The sequence below is a fragment of the Lacerta agilis genome, chromosome 12, assembly GCF_009819535.1.
Source record: "Lacerta agilis isolate rLacAgi1 chromosome 12, rLacAgi1.pri, whole genome shotgun sequence".
Taxonomy (NCBI): Eukaryota; Metazoa; Chordata; class Lepidosauria; order Squamata; family Lacertidae; genus Lacerta; species Lacerta agilis.
In genome coordinates this window covers 46756161-46775535 of record NC_046323.1, presented here as the reverse complement: position 1 = coordinate 46775535, position 19375 = coordinate 46756161, and the positions used below count along the sequence as shown (strand labels likewise).

The 19375-nt window shown below is 42.7% G+C and overlaps 1 protein-coding gene across 7 annotated transcripts in view; it reads right to left on the bottom strand.

Moving 5' to 3' along the window:
• Positions 1-19375, bottom strand: part of PRKAG2 (protein kinase AMP-activated non-catalytic subunit gamma 2) — a 177204-nt gene that overhangs the window by 26281 nt on the left and 131548 nt on the right. For 5 of the 7 annotated variants that reach the window (XR_004427668.1, XM_033165488.1, XM_033165489.1 and 2 more), the window contains one exon: positions 7970-8036. Coding sequence is in view for 6 of the 7 variants with exons in the window: in XM_033165488.1 (XP_033021379.1) it covers positions 7970-8036 (67 nt within the window). In the remaining variant the exon portion in view is untranslated. Of the gene's footprint in view, positions 1-7969; positions 8039-8384; positions 8479-8554; positions 8574-19375 lie in introns of those variants that run through there. The other 2 variants (XM_033165493.1, XM_033165492.1) reach the window with 2 other exon arrangements.

The window sequence follows — 19375 nt, the reverse complement described above, 5'->3', positions numbered from 1 at the left end:
TGACGCATCATCATTCAGGGTATACAGCAGCTTGTGGCAAAAGAATTACTTTAAAAACTCCCCACGAAGGCCACTGCTGCTGCTTCCACTACTTACAACTGTAAATCTGCATACATTTGTTTAGAATCAAGCAAAAAAATGCTGACTCACTTTAATGGCTTTTGAAGTGGGAAGGCATTTTTGGCTCAGTGCTAGTTAAATATTGTTTTACTATTAATGACCCAAAGAACAGCTATCTCTTCCCTCCACTTGCTCCTTTAAAATCTGATCTTTTTTGAATTACTGTACCCATGTTTAACAAATGCGAATTTATTTAATTTGCAACTTGTATTTTCATATGGCCACAAACAAATCAACACCTATAATCTCATTATTAAAACTCAAAATTTCTGGTGTTTAACCACTACTTACACTACATAAAAACCACGCCCAACAAAAATCTTCCATTTGATAATCCCAAGTACTCTTACTATATGGGTCAAACAGAGTATTTTTTGTAAACCCCCTTTGTAACTCAATATTCCTTTTCTCATATATGTCATATATGATATACTTATGTATCCATGTGCAAGAAGGATGTTTTTGAGGGCTTAGAGGAACCAACAGAAGAACAAGCATTTCAACTGAAATCAAATACTGATTTCCTCCAGATAGGAATTCCACTGTCCAATACTGACAATATGCAGAAAGTAAAAATGAGACATCTTTAAGAAACTGTGACTGTGATCTTTAAGAAACTGTGACTTCCTACTGCAAGACATTTAATAATTCTACAGAGCTAAAAGTTAAAATCAGTTATGCTCTAAAAAATGATACACATGGTATACCAGGGGTTGTGCTGAAGTACTTGTTGTGAAATTCAGATAAGTCATTTCCACACCAGTGCTATTTCTCCCATCCATTTGCCTTGTAGTGATAAAATAAATTGAGAAACACCTTTATTTTTAATTAAAACATTTTTATACCGCTCAGTATTCAAACACCATGCTTGATTAATTATCAGTATTTCAAGAAGCATGTATAAATGACAGACTGCGCTGCAAGTAATTAGGTACAGTAGAACTTGGATTCAGTCAAGACATGTATACAAGTAATGCATGCCTTTTCTGTTTTCTTTTGCAAAAGCAATTATGGTAAGTTGTGTAGTCAACAGTATGGACACATTTGCATAAACATTGGTTAATATACCAATGAAGTGAAGAGTTTATATATAATCCAAAGTATAAATCAGGGCAACATTACATCAATTGTTGTTTGCATTAATCCACAAATGAAGATTCAATGACTTGTGACTGGTTACTCATTAAGACTAGAAATACCATGAAAACAGCCTGGAAGAAAGTATTCCATTTGTATACCTCCATCAAAGCTCAGGAGACTGCATGGGGAGGGAGATCATTTCATTTTATCCAACTGCTCTGTGAGGTAGGTACAGGTAACGGACAATGACTGGCCAAGGCAACATAGTGAGTTAAACAGGAATCTAAACATGTTATCCACCTCAAACCCAAAATTCTAGAGGCAAAGCCTGACATGGATGATCAGTCATCAGATCTCCACCCATCTTTTTCAAAGCTTATAAAGAAACCTTTTCTCCCAGTCAACATCGCTCCTGTTATTAGCACCGCTTGCCTGGAAAAAAGCAAGTTCCTGTCCCTCACTGGACAGAATGAATCCCCAATTCAATCAGGAAATGATACAGGGAGAAAATGTTAAATCCTTGCCACTTCAGCTCTTTGGCACCAGTCAAATATGGTCCCTGCCCCCCTGCAGCTTTCTTTAGAAACACCTTTACCATAGATCTCATCTCGTTACAGGCAATATGCAGTAGTGATAAGCTATAAATCACTACAGTATTTAAATTAAGAATGATGAACCTGTGGCCCTCCAGATGCTGAATAACTACAACTCCCATCATCCCTAATTATTGGCCATGCTGGCTGGGATGATGGAGTGCAGCAATGCTTGTAGGGTTTCGGGATCCACGCTCTTGATTTAGGGATTGGGAGTGGCCTTTCCTCTAAGGAGGTCCAGGTGGCATATATGGTTTTCCTTGTGAAGAAGGTTAGGCTGAGAGGTCGTGACTGGTTTCATAGCTGGTCTCACAAGGCATGGTCTAACCACTACACCACACTGGCTACCAAGTTCCATACACTAGGACAACTCCATATAGTAATGCAGTTACTCCTTTGTGACTTATGATCAGCATTGTACTGATACTGATGTAACTATGAAACCGTAAGGAGAAATGGGCAGAAGTGGGACTGTAGGGGTGGACTAGCTAGTGTAACTGTCATCTTACCAACTCAATGGAAAACTAAAATGAATGCCAATCATCCTTCAGGTCATGTTGTAGAATAGGAGGACAGCACCATAAGCAAAGGACTAGAACTCATACAAACACAAGATGAAGCTACAGCACTCTGCTCCTCACATCTAAGTAAGGAGAAGGATTTAACGAAAGGGCAGTTTTATACAAAACAAGACTACAAAGGGCAAACAAACAACACTCCCCTTTTCAGAAACCATTATTAGGAACACTTCAGATTCCACACACATACAACTACCTTCAGCCCTGGTGAAGTTTCCCCCATACACTGAAAAAAGCAATGGGACACCAAACATTCACATTCCACTGATTGCTATCACTGGTCTTTATTTTTCATTAAAAGATCAGAACATAGTGCATGACAGGAGAACAAACAGCAATGAGACAGATCCAATGCAACATCCTCCAGTAAATGGGTATTGCCTTAATATTCTTTCCTCAAATGTAGTTATCAGGAGAACTACTACTTGAGTGCATACTCACATAAGTGGACAGTGTGACTGTGACATGCAAAAAATGGAAGAGAAACAGCAGCTGTCACTATCTTAATCAGACAATAGGACCACTATTTCCATTTAAGTCATATAAACTACCCAATTTTGGAAGTTGGATACTACAGCGCAGGTCTAATGTTTACATTCAAGATGTTATTGGCAAGTGCAAAGAGCTCACACTACAATTCTACCTGGGAGAGAGCCCCAAGAAAGCCAGTCCCATCATGTTCAAAAATTAATCAAAGAAAACGAAGCCCACCTGCCACTTAAGAATTCATAGCAAGTTTTTCTAACACGAGTAAGTTTTTAGCTTAAGTAAAAAATGACTTACTAGTACCATACTTCAACACTTGGAGAGGATGTCAGCATCTCCCATTCCTTTTCTTCGATATAAGATTTAAACAAATTGCTCTGACAGCAAGAATTTAGTGTCAGAAACCTTTTTGTCCCTGGCCACCAATGTGTAAAAAGATATCTCAAAGAACAAATGCAGTTTTGTATATTGTCTACTGCTTCTTGTTCTTAAAACTGTGCTGATGAGAAATGGATGAAAGCCAACATTGCAGCAGAACCAGTTATCCAAGATAGACTTACAGCTCTGCACCAACCAGTTAACAGAAGCGATAGGTATATAGTTGATGCTTAATAGTTTTATTTTTAGACATGGTTTTGCAACCAAATTGAATTTTAGTCCATTTGCTTTGAAAGCAAAGACAATAATTTCAGAACACATTAACACTATAAGTTCAAACTTTGCTGCACAACAAACTGTTATTAAAGTATCATGCTGAACAAACAAATATATTGGGACTCTCAATCGTTAATAAAGCAACTTTTAAAAACTGAAAAGTACGATACCAAGGACAGGAACCACTTTCCCAATTCTTCCTTCACGTAATTATACAAATTAAAACAATCAAATACATTGCCTACTCAGACTTAAGTATAGCTGTTGCTAACAACAGTACTGCTTTTGTCACTGAACCGTTTCAGCTATGAAGTATGGTCATAACCTTATTCTCAATAAAACAGATTAACTCATTCTCAGAAATCATATCTCTATGGTGCTTTATAAAATTATTTTATACAAGTTACCTACTGGGTTTAAATATTCTGTAAAAGTGACATGAGCACCACATTTTTATTGGGAAGCTGGGCTAGAGAGAAAGGAGCTCTCTAGCTGGATGTAATGGTTCTGTTTAATCAAGGCAGCAGTTCCTCTCACTGTGAGCAGATATAATTTTCATGACTTCTATTCCAGAGCAGTCTCTAATTCACCCTCTTCTTGCTCATCTCCTGTGTGCCACTGGGGAGATGATTATGCATCATGGAAGCAAGTGGTACATTTTCACTGGAAAATATCTATCCCTTGTACAAAGGAAAACACTGCATGTGTTTTCCTGGAGGGGGCGCAAACTAAGGTCTAGCTCTGCTTGTAAGATGTCTGTAGAGCTAAAACTCATAAACCTCTCGGGGACAGAAATCTCATCTGAACATATATTTCAATTCCCCCAATCAAGATGGAGCGAGTGAACGCAAACATCAACTTATCTGCGTGAAAAGAACAGTACTGGTGGCAGGGCAGAGTTTTAATTTATCTTAAGTGGGAATCCAGCAATTTTTGTTATCCTCTCTCTTAGGAATAAACCTACTGTATTTTACACGAAGCATCAATTTGGCTACAAGGTACATGCCCTGACCCTGAATATCATAGTTCGTCATACAACAAATAGGGGAAAGGCTAGGCATGAGCAATGTGACTACTGACTTTTGATGAGAGTTGAACCTTGCTCCTGAACAGGATTAGAAATGGTGACAAAAACCTATTGTGAGTACACTGGACTTGTACAATATTGCTGAGTACAATAGACTTGTACAATTGCACCAAGTAATCTTTTTAACATAGCCAAGACCTCCTCATCTTGTGCCCTTTGCTACACATTCTGGACAACAACTCCTGCCACAGGAGCCAACTCCTGGGGCCAAGGTCCCTTCGCCCCCTACCAATAAAATATTTGAGGGGGCCAGGCCATATTTAACTGCTGGTTCTTGAAGTCAGCCAACAATAATCTCTTGTATCCATTTACTGCTTTATCACAAAATGTTCAACTCAAGAAGAGAAGACACTTTTGACATTCCTAATGCAGTCAAAGCTTAGACCAAGTGTTTTAGCATCTTTAAAGCACTAATTTAAATTACTCGGAAGAGATAATTCACAAAAGCAAACACAACCATTAGATGAGAAAGAGAGTCTTGCAGCTCTACTACCCACTAAAGTGTGATTGCTGCAGTCATTCCATAGTGAGACCTATTGAGAAACTGGTCTTGCTGATGTTTCAAAGCCAAGACATAGCAATGATCAAAAAGTCAGTCCTATCATTCATGAGGTGGTCCAGGAAACCTTCCAATGCAAAGTACCACCAAGCTGCTGACAGCACAATCCTATACGTATTTACTCAAAAGCTACATCCTACTGTGTTTAGGATTGCAGCCTGAGTCCACTAACTGTCCTCAAAGTCTGCTAATCACAGGAAGAAATGGAGTAAGTTCTTAGGAAAAAAACAGCTCTGTTGATTATGAAGCGTTTTGTCTTTGTAAATATGTTCTGGAAAACTGCTTTTGATTGTTGTTCTGCCTATAACTCTTAAGAGTCTAACAAACTGAGTCACCAAAAATTGAAAAGAAAAATGAATCCTTTGTTAAAAGATCTTTTAAATAAGAAGCTCAGTTATGAGTGGGAATGCAAGAAGCATTATGTTAACTTGTCCATCTAATTAAGTGGGCTTTCTCAAAACAAAACAGACTTTGAGAGAGTCTGTGCTGAAATATCCTTTAAGAGCTTTCTGTTATTTACACCATCTTTACGTGACATAGCAGTCACTCTATAGTATCTTCTATAACAAAAGCATATTGGAAAAAATAGGCCTGTACTAAATTTACAGAGGCTTATCCCAACAGGCTTAAATTTACAAAACAAAACGTGGATACAAAGTTGTGTGAAGAGATTGCAGTCACAACAGTTCACTTTGAACAAGTATTTTAATGGAGGCCCATGGAAGATTATCTGCTCATGAGAACTGTGCGTATCTGCAGAACTAACTGTTCAGAGGTACTCTAAATGCCTCTAGGGGACAAATGGTAAAGGTGCCAATGTCCCTTATTTTAACTCACTGACCCTTAATCCAGAATACCACAGTCCATTAGTGCACAATAGCAATCCATTATGTCAAACACCACTGCTCAGAAGTGTTGCTTTTAAAAACAATTAGGTTTGGCAGTCTCAATATGAGCTGCCCCCTCTTACAAAACTACAAATAAAGAGCTATATTGCCTAGGAATGCCTGTGTATACAGTACATCAAAAGTTTATTTTGAGGTCTCAGAGTTGCATGTGGTAGGTTGCCTGTTTAGCCAGTTTTTAGATGGCTGTGTGAGAGAACACTTAAAATGCATCCAACACCAAAGGGAGACTAACTGATGGGATTAATGGTGTTGGAGGGAGAAACCTATTCTATGGAACGAGAATAGACTGTGCACACAAAACATATCTATTCTATGGAAATAGGTAATTCCATTTTGGGAATTGCTTGGGGAAGAGTAATTTATGTATGGCAAGAATGCAGAAATAGATTACACCTGTTCTATTGGGCAGACTGCAGGTTTGTCCCTGATCTACTAAATAAATAATTGCTCTACCCACCCCTAGTCTCAATTCCATACTGTCTCAGAATAGCAATTTCATACAACTGCGTACTGACAGAGCAGAAATGAATTTACCTTCTAGCACCACCCTCTCCAAATGCAACTAGGACAGAGCATTTAAAGGGTATTACCCAATGCCATGGAGAACAGGAATGAAGAATTTTTAGAGGAACAATTTTATGAAATGCCACTTGTCATAACAATGGTGCAGAGCAAAGGAAAGCTACCTCTGATGAAGCTTCCTTTCCAATAGAGCTATTTAAAGGTCCTCTTGAATACCTTTTAATTAGCACTGCTTTTAATTAATGTTTGTAGGTCTGTATTTTAATGCTGCTGCTGTTTTAATTACAGTATGCTTTTAGCTTTGACTGGTTCCCCCCCCCCCAATTATTGTATGTTGAATTCTCTCTCTCTTTTTAATGGTCCATTTTGATACGAACCTCCTCAGAAGGGTTTACCCTGTAAAGAGAAATACGGTACACATTCTGAAATAAATATATAAACCTAAGAACCCAGGCATGAAAGAGTTTATATTTTAGATTGTAGGCTCCATGGGGACAGGGACACATCCTTTCACTTGTGAACCCATGTACACTAACGGTACTGAAGAAACTAACTAATCCACATTAAGCCACATTGACTATGGCTGCGTATTCACCATACATTTAAAAGCACACACTTTCTCCAAAGAACCTGAGGGGGCTGCAGTTTGAATGTGGTAGAAATCATAGCTCTGCGAGGAGAAAACGACACTTCCAGGGATTTTCTTTGGGAGAAACAAACACACTGTAAATTCCGCCCACGCACTGTATGAACGGCTGTCAATTCATACAGTGAATTGATACGGTAGGGAGGGGGCAATACCATTTTAGCCCAGATCTTACCACACACCTCCACCTTGCACCTCCTATTGTTACTTGGGAGAGGTTGCTTAGAATATAAAGAAGCCTATATCCTCTCTACCCCCCCCCCACTTTACCTTTCATTCTCCCTCACCAAATCATTTATTGCAAGCCACCGGTTGGGTATTATTATTATTATTATTATTTTTATTTTAATCCCGGCATTCATGCAACTGGTATGCCTGGCTACTCCAGCAATCCCCACCCCACTCCACCCCAAACCCGGCGTGGCCTTACCCAGCTGGGAAAGGAAATTGTGGGGGGGGGGGGACAGATCTATACCAAAACTGCCCGCTCCTCCAGCTACCAATGAGCCCTGTACAAATTCACCACACAACACAGCAGCAGGAAAAGCAGGTGTCTGCATGGTCAGTGTTGTGTGCAGGCTCCATGCCGGGTTACGAGGTTGTTGTTTGTGTGATTCTGAAGGGATTCCGCCTGCCTCGGGGTTCCCCCATGATCCTACCCGGCCACCCTGCCCCCCCCCCCGGTCTGCCTGCTCTCCCCCCCCCCACCGCCGCGCCTGCCGCCGCTTCTCCTTACCTTCATCCTCGAGCTCCAGTTTCTCCAGCATCCCTTCGGAGGCGGCCGGGGACTGAGGAGGAGCTGCCTGCAGGAGGGCGGGGAGGGAGACACAAGAGAGAGACGGCGGGATCAGCAGCATCCAGGCGCGGAACTCACCGGACCCGCGACAGCATCCCCGGGGGCGGCACCCGCGGCAGGCGGAAGCGGAGCGTGCGGCGGGCAGCCGGGGGGCCGCGGAGCCGGGTGCGGCGACCGGCAATGCTCGAGGCACGGCCTGACAAGAGCGGGCTAGGTTTGCGACGCCTCCCGCACGCTCCGAGGAAGAGGACTGGCCGAGGGGAGGAGCCATGGCGCGGGAGGGCTCGGCCGGTCTCTCTCTCTCTACCCCCACACAGCCCATTAACCCCTTCGCAGTCTTGCCAAGGCCCGGGGAAGCGCTCTTCCCGCCCCTTTCAGGGACTCGGTTAGCCGCGGCGCGGGCTAGCTTCCCCCTCAGCAACGGCGGCATCCCCCTTCACAGGGCTGAGGCGCTAAGGGCGGCCGTTAAACGGCCAACGGCCGCCGGCAGAACGTGGGCGCGTTTCAACCGCCACTTTTACACACCCCTATTTTGGGAAAGCTCTGTGGAACATGCCGCGCTCCTCAAAACCCTCGCCGCGCTACTGCCCCTCGGGAGAAGCGGGCAGCTACCACCTAGCATTTCGGAAAGAGGGAGGGAAGGGGGCGGGCCTGGCCGGATGGCGGCAATATTCCTATTATGCTAGGGAAATAAGACGCCTAATGTTCTCCCCACTCCTACGCCACCGTTAAGAGATCAGGGCCGCAGGATTCCATCTTAGACTTAAGAGGCAGAGGTAGGACAGGAGACGCGCTTCTTCCCCACGCACCCCACCTCCGCCATCTGCTGTTGGTATTGTCCAGTGTGCATTCACCTGCACGGAAAACAGGACGAACCACTGCTCTGGCGCAGGGGAGAAGCTTCGTGTTCTTGTCCCTCCCCCCGCCAGTCACGGAATCGCAGAATTGCAGTTAGCAGGGATTCCGAGGGTCATCTAGTCCAACCCCCTGCATTGCAGGAATCCTGTCCACAGCTGTCTCTGGGTGGGCTTGAACCATCAACCTTCTGGTTAACACACTGACCCACTGTGCCGCAGTAAGAATGGACTGAGGTTTGTATGGGCCTTAGTTTATCCGCAATATGATCCAGATGTTAGTTCCTCTCCTCACAGGGCAGGATGCACCAGTGGTTTCAACAAGATGTCAGTGACCCTACAGTTTGGCAAACCTACCATAATGCCCCGTCTTTGCATACAGGGCATCCTATCCCACCTCCCTTTGTTTTTCACCATCACCCTTCAGTATAGGCTACACCCGCACATCATATTCCCATTATCTGGTGCACAGCCTTGTTCATCTTTTTCAGTTCACCCTCCAGTTGCACAAGAAGAATGAGACAGAGGTGTATTTCCGCCAACCTCCCTATTCAGTACTCCTCACCACTGAACAGATTCCACCATACCTGTGCACTTTTTGTTAGTCTTCAACTCCCCAGCAGAGTACTTAAGGCAGGAAGTTGAAAACTGTGGCCCTCCAGTATTGGTCAATCCATCCTGACCATTGGCCAGAATTTTCATTATCACAATACTCATGTTAGAGCTATGGATAGCTGAGTTGTTATATGAAATATGAAAATCTAATTGTTTTGCACCAAATGCATTTTACAAAATGCATTTATTATATGCCTAGGATAAAAATAGTTCAGTGCTGTTTCTCTTCTGTGCTCTCTTTTGGAGCAAGACTGCTTTTATGGTGGAGTTATTACAATCGAGTGTTTGCCATCAAAATGCTGATCCAGGCAAAATCACTACACAATAATACTAACCCCCACCCAAGGGCTGTTTGAAGTAATAAAATATGGATCAGAATAAAATTAAAGTGCTTCTGTAATGGAAGAATATGAGCTACAATTCAACTAATTTGAAGGCCCTGGCTTTTATCCCAAATACTGCTAAGCTTTTGTGTAGGAAATAGAATCCAAAGTACTCCATCCTGCAAATTCTTTTAATTGTGTACCAATACACAATGTAGTATAGCTCTGCCCATGGAAATAAAACTTACACAAGGTTAACAGTTAAAGTTCTCCCCAAAGAATCTTGGGAATCATAGTATTTATGACAATGCCATTTATTCTCTGAAAGTGATAGCTAGCCTTCTTCACAGAAAGTTATTTCACAAGAGTCCTTAGAAAGAAAATGACAAGCTAAACCTGTCTTAAGACTATAGTGCATATAAGTCCTTGTAGGATTATTCACTGCATGGTTAGTCACTGGCATAGTGACTAGCATAGTGTATCTTTGATAGCATAGTGTATCTTCATTGCACGTTTTGCAAACAATTTGCAAAATATCTGTCCAAAACAGAATTCATCTTTATTACACTGAACAAACAAACAAACAAACATCACACAAGAACATCCCGGCTATAGAACAAAAAGAAGATGAGAAAAGAATGAATTTGTGCTGCTTTCACTCCATTATAAGTGCTGCTTCTGCACATAACCTGCAGAAGGTTCCATGTACATCAGGGTTAAAACAAGCTTGAGGCATGATCCAATACAAGCTCCATAAAGCCAGAACTTATAAAGACTTTCCCATACAGAGCTCACCACAAGGAGAGTGAAAACTTACTCGGGGGTGGGGGTGGGGGAGGAAAGGTATTGCAAATCCAAAGCTATGGATGTCGCCCAAAGGTGCTAAGCTGTGTTTCCTCCAACAAAACAAAATCTTACTTTAATATTGACTCTCAAATGCCAATCCAAATTTCTTTCAACTGAAGCTGTAACGCAAGCCCAAAATTCTGATTCTCACAAGTACTGCTGCCAACTTTATCTCTAATTCAAGTTGCCCATCATAACTATTCATTGTGAAGTGGGGTTCCAACAGCTAGCAGGAACATATATTGCAGCCATTTAGGGAGAAAAGGAATGAGTGTATGGTGGAGAAGCCAGAACTGCAGACTACAAAAAGTACTACCTAGACCCTGTTCTAATCTAAGCCATCAGCAAATCCACCCTAATGTCACCAAGTTCTTTCTTAGGAAGGAAGTTCTGCACCACATTCCAGGTTGCACACTTGTACAGCAAATTCACTCATACAATGTGCATCGTCCTGCTTACATTAGTACAGTATCTGCATTTTCAATGTGGCAGTTTTAAAACACCAGGTCTACCTAAAAATTAAGGCATCTCAAGCCAGCAACATGTAAGTAGCTCAAATACAACAATTAAGTGCCCCTGTCAGTAGAAAAAAAAAGACCAAATAAAGGGCTCTATATACTGATATCAGTTGCATTCTGTTTATGTAATATTCTTGCTTTTCAAGGAATGGAAAAGTTGGTTCTCAACAGACAAAATGACTTTCATTTATAACATACAGAATGCACCCAAGCAAATGGTGTTTTGAGTAATTCCAGTGGTTACATATTAATCTGCTATGGCTGGGTAGAGGTTCAAGAATCTTGTTTTAAAGCCAGAACCGCATGACAGAGAGTTACTCAAGCACTTCAAGAAGAGCCATGGGTGCCCTTTATTAACAGTTGACCTTCCTTGATACACAAAACACTTCTTTCAAAAAATCCTTTGTTTCCACCAAAAACACAGTAGCCAATAAACTAATGGCTTCAGCATTATGCTCTAAATATGTCTCTGCAACTAAGAATATCATACTAGTTTTTAATTTCCCTCCCAGTGCTTCTTAAGAAGTAAACACACACACACACACACACACACACACACACACACTCCCCTACCTTTTTTAAAAAAAGCTTTACTGACTCAAGTCTGATGAGAAGGAATTCCTATCTAAATGCAAATCAAGGTACACCAATCTTGAATGCAAAAATAGTTACAAATGGAACTTTTCCCACCATCTGTGAATGAAGCATAATCTTGAACTTTTTCCATTGCATATCCATTGCTAAACAGTCAAGAAATGTTACATCTCCACTGGCCCAATCAAATCACCGACATTTAGGACACATGCATTTAAGATCCTCTTTACCTTTTGGTTTATTATGAGCCTGAAAAAAATCACATCAGCCAGTCATGGGAAGTGCCATTCCACTTTCCCCTTGAGAAATGAATCAGCTGTCCATCCCAGTGGCTGGCCTAAGGCAGCACTGCAGGCCCTAGCCAGAACTAAGTTAATTGCAAATCTGCCAAAGGAGTGAACCAGGCAGAGCTGATGTTAATGGCTTCTCGGCAGCATAAGCTATGGAGCTAATGAGGAAGAGAATGGAACTTCCATTTCCCCATCACAAAAATTGTAACTGGAGACAGGCTTTGTAGAAATATAATTGATTCAAATGATATAAATTACAATTAATCGTGTAATTCAGTTTAGGAGGCTGGCAGAGAGTTTTTCCTTTCACTCTGCAACTTGCGGGAGGAAAACGGCCATCTGTTTCATTTATTTAGCAGACATACTGCAGGACGTGAGACTCCTTGTTCTAAAGGGATCCCTGAACAGATTAGTCCTCCCGTAGTTTATTTTGTACCAAGCGTAAAATGTCATTCAGTAAAGAACAAACTCTCTTGTGGCTTAAATAATGCCTGTGCAGTTATGGGGTTTGAGAAAAGGTGAGTTAACAGTGCACACGATTATCGGTACGACAGCCAAAGATACTGTTTGAGTAGCCAGAATTTAGTAAAAGGTAAAGGTACCCCTGACCGTTAGGTCCAGTCGTGGACGACTCTGGGGTTGCGAGCTCATCTCGCTCTAAGCCAGAATTTACTTATTAATTAAAACCATTTATATACCGCCTTCCATGTAAACATCACAAGACAGTGTGCAAAAATACATAAAGATAAAGTCCTTCAGGTCAAAACAGTTGCATTAAGTAAACTAAGTATTAAGTTAACAAATACAGGATAGCTTAATTGGTAGAACATGAGACTCTTAATCTCAGGGTCATGGGTTTGAGTCCCACACTGGGCAAAAGATTCCTGCATTGCAGGAGGTTGGACTAGATGACCCTCGTGGTCCCTTCCAATGCTACAGTTATATGATTCTACTTTTGCAGACATTGAAATGCCATCAATGTTGGCAGCTGCCTTAATTCAGACGGAAGACAAATCCAAATAGAATGTTTCAGTGTATAACAGTTCTAACAAGGAAAGCATATACAAAGAGAGGGACAGTTTTGGTTTTGAAACAGATGAAGGGAGCTGGAACAAGATTTTTCTTTTTTATAAAAAAGCAAAAAAATTATGTAGCATAAGAATGTAAGAAACAGCCGTAAGACAGCTTTTCTGTTCAAAGAAAAGCTTTTGTGTATGGATGGCCATCTGTCATGGATGCTTTAGCTGAGATTCCTGCATTGCAGGGGGTTGGACTAAATGACCCCTGGGGTCCCTTCCAACTCTACAATTCTGTGATTCTATATGTGTGGGAATTGTTGCAACCCATTGCCTAAAATTGAGCCACATTGGTATCCAGCAGACCTCTCTAGCGAGGGCATTCCAAAACAAACACCTCCATTCCAGGCCTTTTCTTGGTCACTGTGAATCTCACCCTAGATCAAGGGTGGGTTACTTGCAACCCTAGCTCCACATAGAGCCCTCTATCAAATTTCACATACTGTAGGTTGCAAAGTGAGAGGAGAGGGAGAAACCTTTGGTTCTGTGAGGACTAGGGCTCAAACCATTTCTAAAAAGCATTACTAAACTAAAATTTCCATGAGTCCTTGGATGGAGCCCTGACAGTTCAGTTATTATGTTAATTACCCACCCTTCACCCTAAGGTGACACACTGGTTAAAACAATTATATCCATTTGTGCTGCAGACAACCTGCCCATGTCCCAAAGTGTGTTGTATACTACCGTCATACTCCTCATACCGTGTACGCACATATATCATTTTAAGGAAATGATCAGTGAAGCGTTATTTAAGCATCACTGGAGTGAATCGGGATTATCAACAGGTTGATTTTATCCCTGCCCTCAGTTCCAATTGAAAACATGACAGTGATGAATCTGAAATAATAACTATTTGGAGTTCACATCAGTCATCCAGCATAGAGGAAACATTTTCCAACCCACTGCCGAGACATTCTCCAATTTTATTATGAGTCAGCTGCCCCAAAGCATCTCATTTTCTAGTGGCCAAACCTAGCCTGTTGCAGGTTTCTGTTTTTTGTTTTCAAATACAGACTCTGTTTTAAAAACAATCTTATGCCTCTTCCTCTCCTCTTGCTTCCCAATGGCTTAGCTGGTGTGGCAATGAGTATGGACAGAGAGCAGTCCCCATTGAGCAGGAGCAGGCAGTGAGAGCAAATATTACTGGACAACTTAGGCAAAGCCACAATTTCATTCTCAGTAGACAACATCATCTGTGAAATGGGGTAATGCACATTTAAAAAAAACCCAGCAGCTTCATTCACCATGTGTAGCTTAGTAACAGAGCCATCATAACCATATCTACTTCGAAGTAAGTCTAACTGAATTCCATGGGGCTTACTATCAGGTAAGTGGGCGGAGAACTGCAATCTAAAACACTAAGCTTTGAATCAGCAAGACCTCTGTCATAAACTCTTAAGGGCTGCTTCTACACTGAGCATTTTTCCTTATGGAAGTCACACTTCCTTCACTCTGATTTTCAGAGGCATCTGTAGTGATAAAAGTATCCTTCTCCCATGTTGTTGAATTTTTTTTTAGGGAGGGGGAGAGCGACGTTTTTTAGGGGTGCAGGGCAAAAATGATGAGCTTCTTTTAGGGGAGCCAAACTTGTTGAGTTTTGGGGGGAGCCAGTGATCTACCACAGACACCCAGTGATCTACTGGTAGATCACGATCTACCTGTTGGACGTGCCTGGTCTAAGTGATGCCCCCCCAAAAACATTTGGACTGGGGAAACGTGGGCTGATCACAACAGAATGCTATTTGGATTCCGGAAGTCTAGATGAGGTTTCTACTGCACTTCCTGTTTAAAGCAGAGCAGCAATGACCAGGCATTGCCTGGAAACAGTCAGTCAGGTTGTGCAACCATAGCAGAAGAGGAATGACTGCTAGAAAGAACACACAGAGAAGAAACACTATGCTGCATGTGCAGCAGCACAACCGGGCGCCTTCATCTGCCTCAGCTGCAAAAAAACCACCTCTCCCATATCGGCAGGCACTATAACCTTCCAACAGTTCAACTTCACCCCCAAAGGCAAACTCCTCCACTGTCTCCTGAGGCAGACGGATGCCAACCATGCTAAATCATTCATGTCTGTAAGCACCGTAAGTAACCAAGCCCGTACTGGATCAGGTCAGTTCCCCTCTAGCCCAGCATCCTGTTCTCATTTTGGCCAACCAGATGCCTGTGGGAAACCTACAAACAGGATTCAAACACAAGAGCCACTCTCCCAACGTGTGATTCCCAGCAACTGGTATTTGGAGACCTACTTCCCCCAACCTCCCATGCCATGTCTCCTTTGGCCTTTAGACAAGCTGCTGTCTCTCAGCCCAGGCCTATATCTGGAGAGGCTGTTGTAAGAATTTAAAGTCTTTTATTTATATATAATATATATTAATTTACCAAGCAAACACAGGAAAAACAGGCCTCACACCAATTTTCACTCCCAAACTGATAAACCACAGAATTTTTTTATAACAAGGCTACTGATCTACCATACAGGGTCATTGTAAGAAGACCTGGGAAAGTCTACTCGAGTGCTGCAAGCCAACCTCCCTAACAATTAAAGGAAAAATGGACCACTGTGCAGCTAGAGGAAGCATTTGGATCATTGCCACCCTGTACCTCTTATTCCATGTCTACTTAGTTACTGTTCCTGGTGAAAAATTTATGAAACCCTAGTCATAAGATGTTTTCAGACAGACGTACTTAACTGCCAGCCCTTCACTAACTGCAGCAGCTTTCACACCAGCATTTATAATGTCAATGGAGAGTTCTATTTAAGCATTTATTGCTGGCTGTGGTCCACCGAGATCCATTAGAGTGTGGGGCAATCTCCCTCAGGAAAGTGGTGGGTAGCCGAGGGCCTCTGAAACCAGACTGGGCAAAATGCTATTTTTAAGGAATCGATGGCAAGACAGACACTGGCCACAGCCCAAGGAGAAGAGCTTGCAGCTGCTCCTAAATCCCCTTTTGTGATATGTTTACCTGGGGCGTAAATACATCATGGCTGAGTCACAGAAACTTCTTGGCACAACTTGCTAAATCATGTTTGCCCACCTGAACACTGGAATGCTGGGTCTACAGTACAATGACAGCACACATTCTCCCTTTCCCTCAAGGCACCAAATTTCTTCTCAAGAAGTGCCAGATTCAGGCTAGAGGTACTTTCCTTTCCTGCTGCAGTCTCCATGTGGAACTCTGGGATATGCAGAGGTGGTGGAGAGAGGATTTTTTGAGGGGATGGGGGCGGGGTTGTACCTAATGTGCTTGACCTCTTTCAGACAACAATATTTTCTGTTATTAGAAAGATGTGAGGCATCATTCCGAATGCATGGTGACTGGGAGTTAATTGTCATTTTATTTTTTTTAAGCAGTGAAGAGTATAAGCAATGTTTACCTTGCTTCTCCCAAACCTTGTGCCTGAGAATGGACCGTATTTGCTGATTGCTCAATCTTGGGACTCTGACTTAGTCTGCAGCCTTGGAGGCCTATTGGATGGGTGCACAAGCAGAACTCTAGACACCAGGGGCAAATATGATTTGCCTAGAGCCGGCCTTTCTTCAGTGATATGGCCACAAACAATATGTTTGAAATCACAAAGTTTTTTTTGTGCCAAGTCATTTCCAGGTGAAGCTTGAAAAGCTTAAGAGCGTATGTAATAAATGCATATCAAAGGAAAGCATGCGATTCACCACTAGGGTCCAGGAGCTGCCATTTAATCAAAGACCCAAAAGCTCTCTTACGTTTTGTGATCATCTTTTTAAGTGAGAAAAGCTATGGGCAGTTGCTAGAAAAGCAGAGTCACGGCAAAAAAGGTTGAGGGAAATGGAAGGATGGAGTCAGGCAGGAGAGGAAGAGACAAGGAGAGGAAAAAGGAACTATTTCTGAAGGCACAGAAAATGCAAAGGAAAAAAACAACTATCATCACCCTCTGTATTAAAACAAAAACAAAAAACCACCCACACACAACCCTATCTGGAGCTCTATCAAATCTTAGGTGAAATGATCAGTAGAATGAAGACTTTGTTTTCCAGTGCATGCACAAGAAATTTTGTCGGGCTGATAGAAGGGGGATGGGTGGGAATGTAAGGTCATCTTATACATCAGCTTTCTGACTTTATGGCTGCATCCAGGATACACTTCCAGGTACAGCTTTTTTCCAGGGCTGGGGGAGCTCTCTCATGCGCATGTGACAAATGGCTATTAAAACAGGTGATTACAACAACAGGGCCTTTTGGGTGGTGGCAGTACAACCTTGGAGGGCTTTATGCAGTTCCACGTTTTAGTGCTGCTGCTTTTAGTTGTGCTGAATTTACTGAAAATTCTTACTGCATGGTTAGCTCTGCACGCCATTTTGCAAGTCTGGCTGCAGGGGCGGGCACTGCTGGGTACCTGCCAAGATCTACATCCCCGCAGGAGGTCCAATTCCATCCCCTGGATCCTTGTGGCTCTGCTGTTCCTCCACTTGGCTATTGCTGCCTGCTCATCTGCTCTCTTTGACCAGATAAATAAAGCACTAAAAAATTGCCCTGGAACTGGGCATCCTTTTTAAAATGGCAGATCTGTGCAAGCCACTTACACACCACCCACACCATAAAGCTGCAGAGAAAGGAATGAAGAGAACAGCCTCCCTCTCCCTCTCCCACACACCAGGCAAACCGGAAGATAAGGAAACTTGCCTCCTCCATTACCTTTACAACATCTCTGCATTCCACTCACACTTGGTAATGTGACACTAAGGAAGAGTTAAGTCACCATCCTCCAGCTACTGTTTGAAGGTCAGGCAGTTCAAATAACAAGAAGTCAAAGTACAAATTGTTGTCTTATGGATGTTACTGTGTGTGTGTGTGTGAAGTTGTATGTCTTCCCACTAAACACAGCTGGCCTAACTTTTCATTGAAGAAATCCAGCTAACCTTAGACTCTTTATCTGGAAAAGTGCTTTGGACTCCCTACTAGGGACAGATACATAAACAAACAAACACACACTTTCCCATAAAATTAAGCAGCTGCTACTTTGCAACCAGGAGGTTTGCAAGAGAGCATTAAAATTACCTTTAGGCAGGCCAATTCTCTCACCAGGTTCTGCTAATAGTCGTTCTGCCCAAGCTTAAACCTACCTACTCCAGATGTGCCAGACAACAAATTGGCATTAGGGAAGGAGTAGTGGGATGCAGGAGGCACTGTAGGTTAAACCACAGAGCCTAGGGCTTGCCGATCGGAAGGTTGGCGGTTTGAATCTCCGCGACAGGGTGAGCTCCCGTTGCTCTGTCCCTGCTCCTGCCAAACTAGCAGTTCGAAAGCACGTCAAAGTGCAAGTAGATAAATAGGTACTGCTCCGGCGGGAAGGTAAACAGCGTTTCCGTGCGCAGCTCTGGTTCACCAGAAGTGGCTTAGTCATGCTGGCCACATGACCTGGAAGCTGTACGCCGGCTCCCTTGACCAGTAACGTGAGATGAGCGCCGCAACCCCAGAGTTGGACATGACTGGACCTAACAGTCAGGGTTCCCTTTACCTTTAGGCAGGGGCAACCAGAGCTGCTGTGTCACTTTAAAGCTATAAACCTCTGGGTTTCAACCCTTACCCCAATTGCAAGGATGCCTGTTCCAGCTCAGATTTAACAAGCAACTCTGTCTGTCAGGTTGTTGCATAAAAACAAAAAATATTGGCTATGTTCCTGTGCCTTTAACAACAGCCTGACATACAGAAATGCTGCAAGTAAACCTGCTCCCAGTACTCAGCTTCAACCTGCTTCATTTCTGCTGTTAAAGGCACAGAAACATAGAATCATAGTGGGAAGGGACCCCAAGGATCATCTAGTCCAACCCCCTGCAATGCAGGAACCTCAGCTAAAGCATCATGACAGGTGGCCATCCAATCTCTGCTTAGAAACCTCCAAGGAAGGAGAGTCCACCACCTCTCGCGAGAGAGTGTTCTACTGCTGAACAGCTCTTACTGTCAGAAAGTTCTTCCTCATGTTTAGTCAGAATATCCTTTCTTGCAACTTTAAGCCATTGGTTCGAGTCCTACCCTCCAGAGCAGGAGAAAACAAGCATGCTTCCTCCTCCATTTGACAGCCCTTAAGATATTTGAAGATACAAAGAGACAGAAGCATTTCAGTTTCTGTGGAACGACAGGCAACGACCATTTTACAGGGGGCTTACATTCCAAGGCACCGTGGGTTTAAGGGAAATCAGGTATATTGGGGACGCCCAAAGAAAAAAACCTGTGAAGACCCTCTGTAAACCC